Source organism: Ornithorhynchus anatinus, chromosome 1, assembly GCF_004115215.2.
Source record: "Ornithorhynchus anatinus isolate Pmale09 chromosome 1, mOrnAna1.pri.v4, whole genome shotgun sequence".
Lineage (NCBI taxonomy): Eukaryota > Metazoa > Chordata > Mammalia > Monotremata > Ornithorhynchidae > Ornithorhynchus > Ornithorhynchus anatinus.
The window spans coordinates 59,206,259-59,221,223 of NC_041728.1; the positions used below are offsets into that span (position 1 = coordinate 59,206,259).

Consider the following 14,965-nt stretch of genomic DNA (forward strand, 5'->3'; position numbering starts at 1 on the left):
GGTACAAAAGAAGGAGGCATTCCTTGCCCACAAGTAATTTACTTTTTTTCTCCCTCATTTTCCTTCCTTCCATTCTTCTCTCTTTCTCACTCCCACCCAACACACGCCCACATACATACACACGCCTTTATCTCCCTTCTCATTCACCCCCGACCCAAATTCACCCCTGCGCTAAAAATGAAAAGTCGACACTCCCTCTTCACTTACTCTACGATGCAATTCATGTAAAGATTTTACTTATGCATTTATACAAAGTCTTGCTCACATTTCTTTACTACTTATAACATGTCTGTCAGAGAATAACACCTAAAGCGACTGAATCTAATTTCCTCTTTGAATCAATCTGGTCAAGTACCATGCTGAAATATGCCCTAATAAATATTGCTGCTGCCAACTTCTGGCAAATTTCTGGAAGAGACTTTCTAAGAGGGCCATGGACACTGCCAGGATTTGGAGCAGGGTATTTACTGTCTCCTATAAAAACATGTATAGAACAATTTTAGACAATGATATGGTAGTAACCAAAAAAAAAAAGGTTATGGCAGTAACCACCAAGGAAAGAATACACAAATTAGGGGAGAAGAGAAATTAGGAATGGCACTATCTTTTCTACCTGCATCTTGCAACTTTCGAACTTCTGAAGATGATTTTACACAGCTCCAGGGTCAAGCTAATCAATCAGTGGTATACAAATCAATCAATTACCATACACGAGCACTCTACTAAGCACTTGGGAGAGTACAGTTCAGCAGAGTTGGTAGATATGCTGCCTGCCCACACCAAGTTTACAGTCTAGAGAGAGAGATAGACATTAAAATAAATTATAGGTATGAGAAGCAAAGTAGCTTTGTGGATAGAATATAGGCCTGGGAGTCAGAATGACCTGGGCTCTACACCTATCTCTGCCACATCTGCTGTGTGACAGATATCTTCACAGTCTCTATCTCTCTCTCTTCTTGAAGAGACAAACCTTGATTATCCGAACTAACCAGAATTACTGGAAAAAAATTAGTTTGGATAAATGATTTGAGGGGGGAAAATAAAGCAGCATGGCACGGGCCTGGGTGTCAGAAGGTCACGAGTTCTAATCCCAGCTCCGCCACATGTTGCTGTTTGACTCTGGGCAAGTCACCTCACTTCTCTGTGTCTAAGGGTAAAAGCAACTCAGAAAGGAGAGGGAGGAGGGGAAATAACGGTTTAGTGGAGAAAGGCCCTTTGGAGGAGATGTGGTCAGTGACTTTTATACAGAACTCTTCCCTGATGGACCAGTTTTTGTGACTTTGGAGAAGAGAGAGAGAGGAGGAGGGTGAAAATATTTCTATTTGAAACACATTCAGCTCGTGTAGAATTCCAAGAGCCAAAGTCCCCAATCTCCCTCTCTAAACAGAATTCAAACTCACTTGCAAGATTTCTGTTTTAACACTCTTGGGTAGACCCTATCCAAAGCTAGGGGTAATACTGAAATTAATGTTTCTCCATCTGCTTTGTCCATGTGACTTATTGTCACCATAGAAACTAAGGAATTGTATAGGAGTCGCTATCAACCCGCTGCTTCTCTGCTAAATAGTGGCTTTAGAGACTGTCTACGGCTTTCCCTAGCTGAATTCAATGTAGAAGAATCAGGACATCTTTGATTCCTGTAATGCCAAGTGGCACTAGCTGGCCCAAAACCAGGGCCCCAAAGACACCATGCTGGGGACAAGTAAGAGTAGGAGTCACACCCCTCAGTAGTAATTCATCAATCGGTGCTATTTATTGAGAGCTTATGATGGGAAGAGCACTGTACTGTACTCTCCCAAGTGCTTAGAACAGTGCCCTGAACATAGTAAGCACTCCATAAATACCACTCATTGACTGATAACTAAGGGTTTGGGTGACTACAATATTACAGAGTTGGTAGCTGTGTTCCCGGTCCACAAGGAGCTTACAGTCTAGTGGGGAGACAGGCATTGATATGAATAAATTAAGGATATGCTCCCCTTCATGAGCACTAAGTCGTGGCTAGCGTGATTTATTACTTGTGTTAACATGGATCAGCTGGAGTCTCTTCTTCCAAGGTGGAGCTCAGCAGCATACGTCTAATTCCCAGCTGTCTCTAGATCATGCTTTAGCAATTTTTTTTTTTTTGGTGGTCATGCTGATCTAATGCTAGTGGATGGGGGTATAAGGCTGGCTCCTACTGAGAGCTGCAGCTGCTGAACTGCCTCACTGTCACTCCTGAATCAAGCAATGTCTTCTTCGGATCCCTGTGGTGCCAGAGATGAGGTGGGCAGAAAAATGCCCATGGGGGTCTGGGAGCGCTGTGTAATAATAATAATTATGGTGCTTTTTAAGCATTTACTATGTGCTAATTCATTCCATCGTATTTACTGAGTGCTTACTGTGTGCCAAGCACTGTTCTAAGCACTGGGGCAGATACAAGTTAGAGGGGTTGGACACAGTTCCTGTCCCACATACGGCTCACACTCTTAATTCCCATTTTACAGATGAGGTAGCTGAGGCCCAGAGAAGTGAAGTGACTCACCCAAGGTCACTCAGCAGACATGTGGAGGAGCCAGGATTAGAACCCATAAACGTCTGACTCCCAGGCCCATGCTCTATCCACTAAGCCCTGCTGCTTCTCACATGTGCTACCACCACTGCTTTTAGCAGAAAAGAGAAAGAAAGTGTTAAAGAGACGCCAGATACTAGAGATCTGGCAGTGCCACAGAACCTGGATGTGAGAGAAGTGGCCTGGACTCCTCATAGTGCAGGTCTTCCAGTGTACTACTTGCCATGCCATTCTTTCTTTAGCATCTTGCGTTGGGGCTTCTGACATCTGCAGTATCTCTGTCTGTGAACAGCTTTTTAAAATTACCGGTCAAAAAACAAAATCTCTGTCCCTCAAAATAAATATCTGTCATTTCCCAAACAAACCTTCTTGACTGACGTTAGACTATCTTCACATTCTCTATCTCTCTCTCTTCTTGAAGAGACAAACCTTGATTATCTGAACTAACCAGAATTACTGGAAAAAAATTAGTTTGGATAAATGATTTGAGGGGGAAAATAAAGCAGCATTGCAAAATGGATAGAGCACGGGCCTGGGTGTCAGAAGGTCACGGGCTCTAATCCCAGCTCCGCCACATGTTGCTGTTTGACCCTGGGCAAGTCACCTCACTTCTCTGTGTCTGAGCTACCTCATCGGTATAATGGGGATCGGGACTGTGAGCCCCTCGTGGACCAGGGGCTGTGTCCATTCCGATTTGCTTGCATCCACCTCAGCATTTAGTACTGTGCTTGGCACACAGCAATTGCTTAACAGATACCATTTAAAAAAAAAAATAAAATTTGTTCAGAATGTGATCTCGTTTTGGAGACTTGAGATGTTTCAGTACTTGTACTGGGCAATGACTTCAAACTTGCCTACTGCAAAACCACCAAAGACACCTATGTATTGGGAATAAAGTATCTGCAATGATTTGCCCCTTTATAAACTGGGGTAAAATGTAGACCAGGCCCTTGTCAAACACTATGTCCACCCTCCTGCTTTTCCAATCCCTCTTCACTATTCTTCATTCCTACAGCGTAGCAGTCGAATAGGCATATACAGGGTGAGGGGGGTGGCAAATAAGGACTGGTTTTGTCAGTAGAAGAAACAGAAATGTAACTGACTTTGCTCCCTGAAAACTATACTTGAGGATGCAGGACTCTACATTCTGGGGAGGCTCACCCATTCTCTAAGATGACACAGATCCCATGGCAAAATACAAATCAGCTGTTTTGAATATCACTGTGAAAACATGGCCTAAAAAACACATACCAAACCATAAGCAATAAAACAGGATTCTCCCACTTCATACTTCCGCCACAGCAATAGACCCAGAGCAAAGACACACAGGAGACCTTGTCTAAAAATCAGAATACAAATTTAAGAATGCATTTCCCAAGTGCTTAGTATGGTACTCTGCACACAGTAAGCGTTCAATAAATAGGACAATGAATGAACTTCTCCATTTGCCTTTGTGAAATGGACGACTCCCGAGAAAAAGGTCAAGTAAAGTGGGAATCTAGGAGTGGCAGAGTTGTTTTTCCACAACCTCCTCTAGGAGAGGAATATCTGAAATAGGGCAGCAGAAGACAAGGATGTCAAGGCCATAAAGGGGCTCCTTGGAAAGAGGCCAGACCAATTCTCCGCTAAGAGAATGACATCAAATCCTCCATAAGGAAGCACCACTCTTTCCCTTATAGAAAGGAATGAGCTGGTAGATTTAGTCAGTGAAACATTTTCTTTATTGGGATGAGGGGAAATGTGCACATGTCCTGTCCTTGAAATTTAGATAAATGACCAAGAAATTGGGAAAAACATAATGGTTCATCAGGATGAACTCTATTAAAGGAAAAGTTTCATAAACTCACATAAGCAGTAACAAAACGAAAACCAAATCTTTATTTCTTATAAAAGTTTTCCCCGAGTACCTATTTGAGTGCTCTGGACACAGCAGGAGCTCTATAAAAGCGATTGATGATTATTACAAAGAAAGGCAATCAATGTACAAACCTTGAATCCATCATCTTTCTCCTTATTTCTGCTCTACTTTTGATTTCTTTCTCTTTATCCCTCCACTGGGAGACAGTGTGATAGAGCAAGGCATTTGAGGTTAGGAAACCTAGGTTCTAGTCCCAGCTCTGCCATTTACCTGCTGTGTGATCTTGGGGAAGTCACTTAACTTTTCTGGACCTCAGTTTCTCATCTTGTAATATAAGGGTAAAGTGTGTCTGATCTAACTATACTCTATCTTCCTAGCACTTAACACTGCGCTTGACACAACCTAAGTGATTAATAAATATGTCATTAATATTACTACATACTGCTGCATTAGTCCAGGCCCTAGGATGACCCTATTTGGTCAACTTGAGAAGCAGCTTGCGAAGCAACTGCTTGAGAAGTGGCCTAATGGAAAGAACATGGGCTTCAGAGTCAGAGGACCTAGGTTCTAATCCGAGATCTACCACTTCCCTGCTGTGAGACAGTGGGCAAGACACTTCACTTGTCTGTGTCTCAATACTCAGACTGAAGACTTAGACCGTAAACCCCATGTGGGACCTCTTCGATCTTCCCCAGAGCTAAGTTCAGTGCTGGATACAAACCAAGCGTTTAATATATACCCCAATTATTACTACACATTGTTAATGTAAATCTTCAGCTCTGTTCAATAAAAATAAATAAAAGGTGGCATGATGTGCAGACACCAACAATTTCTGTAGCTTCAGATTAGCTTGTAACTACCCCAGCGCTTAGAATGATGTTTGACACATAGTACGTGCTTAACAAATGCCATCATCATGATATTATTATTAGTAGTAGACACACCCTTGGATGTTACAGCAGCGACAGGCATAATACAACCCAAGGATCAGTTCTGGACCCACTGCTCCATTTCTCTGGCTCGTCATTCCTTTTGTGGAAGAAAGTAGCATCCATCTGAGATGGCTCCTAGCCTCCAAGCACGGAATAATAAGAGCACGTAAATCGATATGCACAGAATTGCTACAGGTAGATGTAAAACTCTAAGTGTGAGGTGTGCAAAAGGGCTGAGGTGGAAGGTGGGAGTACATGACCTAGGGAAAAGGAAAAGTTATTTGGGGAAAGCCTCCTGGAGAGAGGTGAGAAATGAGAATGTAGCACAAGGAGCAGGTTACCTGGAGAGTTGCAAAGTGTGCATGCTGAGGAGAAGTGGGAAAAGAGTATGGATAATAAGGAGGGAGCTGATATAGTGCTTTAAAGTCAACAGTCAGGAGTTTGGGCTTTTTTTTTAATAATAGTATTTAAGTGCTTATTATGTGTCAAACACCATTCTAAGCGCTGGGCTAGGTACAAGCTAATTAGGTCACACAGAGTCCCTATCCTGCATGGGGCACACAGTCTTAGTAGGTGGGAGAACAGGCATTTAATCCCTAATTTACAGTTGAGGGAACTGAGGCAAAGAGAAGCTAAGTGACTTGCCCAGGGTCACGCAACAAGCCATTGGCAGAGCCGGGATTAGAACCCAAGTGCTTTGGTTCCTAGGCCCATGCTCTTTCCGCTAGGCCAGGCTATTCTTCTGTTTGATCAAGAGAGGAATGTAACCACTGAAGATTTCTAAAGAATGGAAAGATATGTGAAGAATGACAACAGAAAAGCAGTGTGGCCTACTGAAGAGAGCATGGGGCACACTGTACATGAAGACTGAAGATGGGGATTGAGAGGGAGGAGTCAAAGATAATGGCCAGACTGCAGGCTTGAGAGATGAGGAGGATTGTGGTGGTGTTAAGTGAGGTGGGAAAGTTGGACGGAGAGGATTTGGGAAGGAAACTGAGAAGCTCAATTTTAGACGTATTGAACTTCGGATGCCGGGGGACACCCGTGTGGAGATTCCTGGAGGCACAAGAAAATGCAGGACTGCAGACAAGGAGAAAGGTTGGAGCTAGTGAAATAAACTTGGAAGTCATCTACATAAAGGTGTTCGTTGAAGCTGTGGGATTGGAAGTGAGGATGAGGTGGAGGAGTATGCAAAGACTGAACAGAAGCAGCAATTAAAAGTAAAATAATCAAGAGAGAATTGAGATAGTAAAACTAAGGTTAGATAGTGTTTCCAAGAGAAGCGAGTGATCCACAGTGTCAAAAGGCAGCGAGGAGGTAAGGAATATTTCCCCAGAGTAGTGTCCATTAGATTTGGCAAGGAGGTGTCCTTGGTGACTTTTAATTAATACATTCTCTGGAGATGGAAACCAGAGAACAGTAGAGCAAGAAGGGAGTTACAGAAGAGGAAGTGGAGGTAGAGGGTATATGTGGCCTGAATGAGGAAATCAGATGAGAGCTGGGGCGAAGATGCTATCAGATGATGGCTAGAAGATGCAGTGGGATCCAGGGAAGGCTTTCTGAGTATCGTGGAGAACATGTACAAGTTTGAAGACAAGGCGAAGGAACCATCAGAGAACGAGAGGCTGGAGATGCAGCCGGGGGGTGCAAAGGCAGCAAGTGCCTTTAGAAAGTTAGAGGGGATAGATTTTGCAAGCAGATGGGAGATCTCTTTGGTATGACGAGGACGGAGAGTGGATATATGAGTTTGAGGGAGGTAAAGGGGAGACTTTAAGGAACTTATGCTTGATGGTTTCAATTTTGACATCAAAGGAGTTGACTAGTTCATCAGAGGCAAGAAAGTACGGAGGGGGTCGGGGCGGGGGGCATCGCAGAAGTTTATTTCATAAAAGAATTTCCAAAAGAAAGCACATTTACAGTACTAATACTTGTACCACGATAAACCCTTGATTATAGCATATATTCATAGCACATGGGATTAGTCTGCAGTCTTCACCTTGAAAAAAAACATTCTTTGGATTTTGTAAATTTAGACTTTCTAATATTTTACAACCCACAAACCACAAGGTGAAATTTGGGGAATGTATTCCAAACATGTGATTTTTAAAAAATGGGTCAATTTTTTTGTGAACCTCCTTAAATTAGCTGTTAAAATGAGTTTTCAAGCCTTATGTTCTCTTTTATTCCATCTTCTGTATCAATGCTGAGAAACTAATTTAAACAGCTTACCTGAATAACTTTGTAGAAATAGGCATATTGTCGAGCTGTATTTTTGTACTGGCTGAAGACATCATGGATGGCCTGTGTTGACTGAAGATACTGCACTTCGTCTTCTTCAAAATAGAGAGGAGTATCATATTCACTAGGGAGAGTCTGTATGTACGGCAGCCAGAAAGAGCTAGGGTTGGCTCGTTCACAAAGAAGATGAAATGCCAACGTGATGTTCCCCATAGCCTGAAGGATTCGGTCTTGAGAATATAAGGACCCTGGATTGAACCAGATGTTTACAGTTAACAGCTGCACACACTTTGAAAGAAGCAGTTACCCAAAATGTATATAAATCTATGTGATTACAGAAGTCAAAGTAGAAATTTCAGAACATGGATGATCTTGGGAGATTTACAATAATGCATATCTTCAGGAACCCCGCAGCTCTATAAGCATGTTATTGGTATAGTTTAAGTACCATAAAGACTTTCGAAGAATAATTCCCTGTTTGGTCGGAGTAGTTTTATGTGTTCCAAGAACCACCAAAACTAAATTAACAGTGTTTTGAAATCAGGTACCCTCCCCTCTGTGCAATCTAAAAACAACCAGAAATGGTTCTCACCCAACACTGAATTTTTAGCTGATTCAACTGTCATCAACAATTTTCTTGGAACCCACAGGAACAGTTCTTCTGCCTAGAAGAAAAATTGAGAAACAATTTCATTATAACAATTCTACAAATACTACTATATTTTTTCATTCACATACTTCAAGACTCAGGTATTCAATCGATCAGTTCACAACGCTAAACCCCAAACTAATACAACTTAAGGATTTGCATGCATGCCACCCTTTGAACCTAAGAACAACTTGGAAAACAGGACCAGTTCTAAATAAGCACCAAGTTTCGGGTTAGATTCAACGTGCTGGAAGCCCAGACCGGAGCTAGACTAAAGGTGGCAGGATAGGGAAAGGGAGAAGGGATTTGAGGGGCAGAAATTCCTTTACTTTTGCCACCCCACTATTCTCCCCACTTGTCCCAGGGCAAAGCCGAATTCTGAGCCAGTGGTCTTGCAGCCAACTAGAAGAGCATGACTTTGGCTCAGGAGCAGGGAGGAGTCAGATGGCACAGAAGAAAAGGAACTTCTGCAGGTCTCCTAGCCTGAAGAACTGCCACCGCTACCTCAGTCAGTCCCCACTGAAGGCCTCAGGCGATGTGGGGCCAGAAGTGGAGGGCAGTGAACATGCCTACCAACTCCGTTACGGTGCATTCTCCGAGCATGCAGTACAGTGCTCTGGACACAGTAAACGCTCAATCAATGTGACTGACCGACTGATACTGCACCAGTGTTCATCTGGCCCTGCCCAGCTTTATTTAAAATAGATTTTCCATTTTTGGGGTCAGTGTGTATATTTGAATATGGGCAATTAAGTTGGTAAAAATAGAAATTGCTTATATGATTTTTCTTCCAGTTTTGTTGCAATATCTAATATAGCGAGTCGTTTTAGGACCCCAATAGTCAAGAGTGAGGACAATTAACTATACATACGTATTGATTGTGCTTTGGCGAGAATGTTGTCTCTTTTGATGTACATTTGTTATTCCTTTTGCACACATGGGATGATGACCATGTACCTATCTTTTAAGAATTTCTCAGGCCCTTAGGTTTTCAAAAAAATCTTACTCCCCATTCAGGTGGTAGGTATGAGTGTTTTTGATGGCTTATCAATGCTCTCAGTAGCACTGGTAGGAATTAAGTTGGGCATCAAGGAAAGATTAGTCGTATGAAAAGGTGGTCAATAAGAGCCATGAACCAGAAGAACCTGAAGACAAATATACCTTACCAAAGTTCATGTTTTCAGTCCGTCAAGGAAAAGGCACTTCTCCCTTATTAAAATTTTCAATTCTTAACCCAAATTTTACTTTGGGCAGCTAATGTTTTGAATCTCGAAATGAAGTGCTTTCCAAAACAATCACACGTGCCCACCAATACACTCTATAATGTAAGTTTATGATACACTCGATCATGATATGCTATTCAGATAAACTTTCACAATCTCACCTTTATTTCCCTTGTTGCTCTGAGACCAAAACCCTCTTCAAAGTTAACCAATTCAAACCCCTCCGTGGATGCTCCATTTGCAGTGGCCCATTTCATCAGATCAGGGAAATAATCTTCTCTTTTTCCATCAAAAGTAACTGACAGCCCTAAATACATCCATGTGGATGAACAGCAAAAAAGAGAAACTGTCAGATCCTGCTAGAATCCTCTGATGTCAAAATTAGCTTATTCAGCCACCATTACCTTAGAAAGTGGTATTCTAGTTCTTTTGAAAAACTGAATGATTTGTTAGAGTTCCGGAAATAAAAATGGTAACTTCTCCCATTAAATATATTTTTGAACTGAATCAAAGACATTAAATGATAACTGCTGATTTTTTTTAAAAAACTACTTTTTTGAAAAGGTGTATTTTGGATCAAAAAGAAAAAGTTTTAAAACAAAATGAAGTGTCATTTAATATAAGTCTATTTTAAGTTTCTAGATCATCTGCTATCATTCCCCCGTTACATCCACCCAACAGTTCCCCTTAACATTTCTGTATTTTATATCCATCCTCTTAGGGATATGTACATTCAATAGTACATCCAATTATTTATTTAGCTATTTCATCCTGATATCCTCATGCTAAAAGTGGATACGTGGTGCTACACCAACTCTTAGCACTATAACCAACTCCCCAACTCCCCTGCAGTCTTAGGGCTTCAGCTCATCCGTTGTACCTGACGAGAGACTTCATCGTTACCAGTTAACTTCTTGTTCTTTCTTCTGCTCCCATTATTTGTAAATAATTTCTGTTTCGGCCTGTCTCCTGTATTAGGGCAAGGTCCACATCTCTTGCTTCTGTTACAAGAGGCACTCAATAAACGCCCCGATAGATCGCTGAATGCAAAGCTTACAGGACTTTAAAGAATACTCTCCTTTAGCATCACGTGGGTAACAAGGGATAAGGAATGACCATTTCCCCTTAACGAAATGGAGACCAGCGAAGAACAGTGGTGCTCTGCGAGTCTCCGGGTTCACAGAGCAAGTGACAGAGCCAAAATATGAACCCAATTCACTCGGACTTTCAGCCTACTCCCTCGGCACCAGATGGTTTCTCTTTTACCACTTCCTTATTGTGGACGTCCCAAGCAAGTTCTAAACCAGAAGGGTCGTACCGCTTGTGACTATTCTACACATACTATATTAGATTACGAACTTCAAGCATACTTGAAGTGGCCTAAAAATTAAATAAAATCAAGTGAAATTATAAGAAATGTGGCTGCCATAGCCCAGGGCCCTAGGGTATTAAACAGACAGCTCAATCAAAATGAGTTTGCATGCATGCAAGCAGGTTTTTTGGGTTTTTTGTTGGTTTTTTTTTAGCTGTGGCTCTGGCCCCCACTGGAAGCATTAAACTATTCCCTCACTTTGAGGCTTGTTCTCCCTTCTGGTACAGCTTCAGAAAAAATGTGTCAATTGTCAATCTGATATTTCACTCCAAAGACTTCATTTTATTCAATAGATTAAACCTAAGATTAGGAAAGCATCATGGCCTAGAAAAAAGATCAGGGGCCTGGGAGTCAGAGGACTTGAGTTTCTCATCCTGGCTCTGCTGTTTACCTGCGGTGTGACCTTGGGCAAGTCACTTAACTTCCACTGTGCCTCAGTTTCCTCATCTGTAAAATGGGAAGTCAATATCTGTTCTCCCTTCTCAGACTGTGAGCCCCATGAGGGACAGGGGCTGTGTCTGACCTGATTATCATGTATCTACGCCAGTACTTAACAAATATCACAATTATTATTAAGTTCACCTGGCGTTTTACATTTCAAAACACTATGCTATTTTTTTCAAAATGTTCATAAATTAACTTTGACATGTAGGGCTCTCTAGAGTCTACCTGGTGATCCAACAGTCATGGAGGGGTTTCTTAAACACATCAGCAACATTCATTGCACATTCCTATTCCTATTAGTTCCTAAGAGTTAGGGGCTAAGGAACAGAAAAGACTCAGCTGAAAACAGTGCAAAGGTAAGTTCTTATTTCACACTATAAAGTACAACCTAGATGTAATGGCTTAGATCCTGGCAGGTCAAAGTTAGACATTTTCAGGCCACCCAGTATTTAGTAAGTTAAGCATTTGGTCAGTTAACTGTTCTAGTGTCAATAAATACCTAAGAGTTAATATGCATCTGATGTGTCAAACTTTTACCCATAAAGGGCTTGTTGACCGGTAAAGCTTTAACTATGTGTTTTGAAGCTGCCTCTGGAAAACAGGCTTGAAATAACTAATGGGTCAGTGTTGCTTAAATTCCCCCCCTTCTAGACTGTGGGCCCGATGTGAGCAGGAATTGTCTCTATTTGTTGCTGAATTGTACTTCCCAAGCGCTTAGTACAGTGCTCTGCACACAGTAAGTGCTCAATAAATACGACTGAATGAATGGTGTCTCCCTTCCCTCCTGAATATCGCTGAGGGCAGGAAGGGAGAAGGAAGTGGGGCTGCCCGATAGTGCTCCCCATTCTCCTCCTCTGTCCGCCCGGGGTACAACTTCACGGCTTCTCTCCTTTAGGAGCATGTGGGGCGAGACGGGGGTGAGGAAGGGAAGCCCCCCACTAGCCGACCTTAGGAAAGGAAAATGTACCTGCACCAACAAGAAACGCTTCCTCTGGTTCCATAAAAGCCTAATTCTACCTGGCTCACCTCCAAATTCTGGCAGAGGACTGAAGCTCAGGCATGTCAATGATGGCTGGTGAGGCTGGTTAAGTTTTTATTGCTTTTATTTACAAGCTGCTCAAACTTTCACAGCTAATATAGTTGCTTCAACTGGTCCAATAACTGGAGGCAAACAATATGTTCATGTAAGAACAGGGAATTTTTCTGGCTAGAAAACTACTCCTTCCAGAACTTTGTATTTCTTACCCTCTGGTGACTACCTAGAATGAAACGTGATGGCCATATAAACAACTGCAGAAACTGGCAAGTCTACAGGTAAGCCGAGAAGTGATCAGACTAACATAGGATGAAAGCAGGCTGACTAGCCAGCTCTACACATATTGATTCACAGAACAACACTGTGATCCTCTCCATCAAAATAAACCATTAATGGTATTTTACTGATCAATTACTTATACTAAGTGATAGTAAGTGCCTGGGAGAGCCAACAGAGTTAGTAGATACAATCCCAGCCACAGAGGAATTTACAATCTAGTGGGGGAGACAGATGCTAAAATAAATTACCACTGGGGAAACAACCCACTACAAAGATCTTGTACATAGATGCTGCGCAAAGGTAGGGCAAGTACCTAAAGCTTAGGAAGGGACGGACTCCGAGAGCACAGGATATGCAGTAGGCTAGGGAGATGAGGGATTTGTCCAAAAAGGCTCGTAGAGGAGGAATCCTCCTATTCACCTTTCAGGGCATTAACTCATCCACAAACTCCAGAAGATAAATGAAGTATCTGGGTAGGAAGCACAGTAAGCTTCTTGAAGTCTTTCCCTCTCTAGTAGCCAAGCTACCTTTGTCTACATGTCTGTCATTCTGATCGATTTTAAGGATGGTAAAAATCAACTTACTAAAATGAATTTAGTATAGAGTAGTTAGAAATAAACCTAAGTTTATTTAGGTAAAACCCTCAAGAAACTACAAACTGGGATTAGTAAAGTTACCAGAAAGGTTTCTTGCGATAAAATAGTCAACTCTGCCAAGCAGGTATTTTCAGTACAAGTTTCAATAGAATGCAACAGTGAATTTGGGAACATTCTTCAACGCCACGCATCTGACGTGGGAAAATCATTATGATGTTCCTTTCAAGCATGTTCTTCAACATAACTCTGCCATTTTACCAGTATAAGAGAACTGATTATACAATGAAAACTATTCCTAAAACTTTAATATGAAAGTTCATTTTATTACTCAAACTAGTGAGTCATTCAACTTACCCATTGGATAAAATATTCCTGGAGGGAAATGGCACTTTTAAGACAACATTTGGTCTTTCAGAGGACAGTGGCAAATTCAGGAAAAAATTTCCAAATCATTTCTAACTGTACCTTGCTCTAGACCACAACCACTCCCCTGACCACTCGCTCACACGTTCCCCAGACTAAAACTTCCTCCTTAAAATGTGCTAAATCAGCACACATTGCTGGAAGAATGTAGTGTCATAGTGTTTCTACCCAAGCATTTAATGGAAAAATGCCATTCTAGAGGAAATGGGTTTTATGGTATATTCAGTGATAGGTAGATCATCCTGACATATCTGTGCTACTTTCTCTTATTATCCTACTTCCTCCCCACATTACCCTTATGTGTAAGTAATTTAAGTTTGCCTGCTTCCATCCACTCTAATTGTAAGGCCACAGAGATCCAGAACTGTATCCTTTAGTTCTGGAGTGCTCTCCCAAGCATTCAGAACTTTGTTCTGCCCAAAGTAAGCACTCAGAGACCACTGATTGATTGACTCTACTGATCCAAGTCTTAGGAGCTTTTGTTTGAAATATGTATTGGATCAGTCAGTGCAACATGAGAAAATCCAAGATTCTAAGTTCAAAAGATGACTTACTCTGGCTTATTAAAAATATTATTTGTATGGCTGAAAGAGGTGAAAAAAATTTTATACGACTGTTTTCACATTGGCAACTTCACCTTTTTGCTTTTTCCGTATTTTTTCAACTAGAGCACGAATCTGCACGTACTCTTCCCATTCCTTTCCAGGGCCAGGTGTTGGGCTGCTGCATTCTGAAAATACAAAAAACATGACAATAAAAATTCATGCCAAAAAATAAAAATGACAATAACAATAAAAATTCAAATTTACTAGAATTTACTAGATGGGGAATATTAAAAAAGGGAGGGTAGGATTAATATACCTAGTGAATAAGCACTTCCCTGGTGATCAGGTAGGCACTTTTACAAGTTCATTAAAGCTTTCAGGTACCAATTTTTTAAATCCTATTTCATGATCTGTATATAAGTGCCTTGGACTTACATTGAGTGTTTACCACTGCTGTACAGGAAGTTAAGAACCTAAATGATTGTAAGCTCCTTGAGTACAGTTCAACAACTCCGCTGTGTTGTACTCTCCCAAGCGCTTAGTAAAGTTCTGCACACAAGTGCGTGCTTAGTAAAGTTCTGCACATAGTAAGCCCTCAATAAATACTACTGACAGATGAGTTCCAACCATTTTCACCAATGGGTTCAGACATGACAATGAGCAGTGAAACTAAGTAAAAACTCACTACTGCAATCGTACATACACATTTCAGTTCACTAAACAATCTAACCATCTAGACCATTCTGTGGTGAAGACATGAGGCTTACCAGAGGGTAAGTTGTTCTTAGGATTAGGCTGATTTCTCCTGAAGTAATCTTT

General features: G+C 41.5%; 1 protein-coding gene across 1 annotated transcript in view; it reads right to left on the reverse strand.

Moving 5' to 3' along the window:
• SETD3 (SET domain containing 3, actin histidine methyltransferase) overlaps positions 1 to 14,965 on the reverse strand; it is a 106,699-nt gene that overhangs the window by 58,526 nt on the left and 33,208 nt on the right. Inside the window, 4 exon segments of the mRNA XM_029063650.2 lie at positions 7,571 to 7,827; positions 8,172 to 8,244; positions 9,613 to 9,758; positions 14,239 to 14,331. Coding sequence (XP_028919483.1) covers positions 7,571 to 7,827; positions 8,172 to 8,244; positions 9,613 to 9,758; positions 14,239 to 14,331 — 569 coding nt within the window.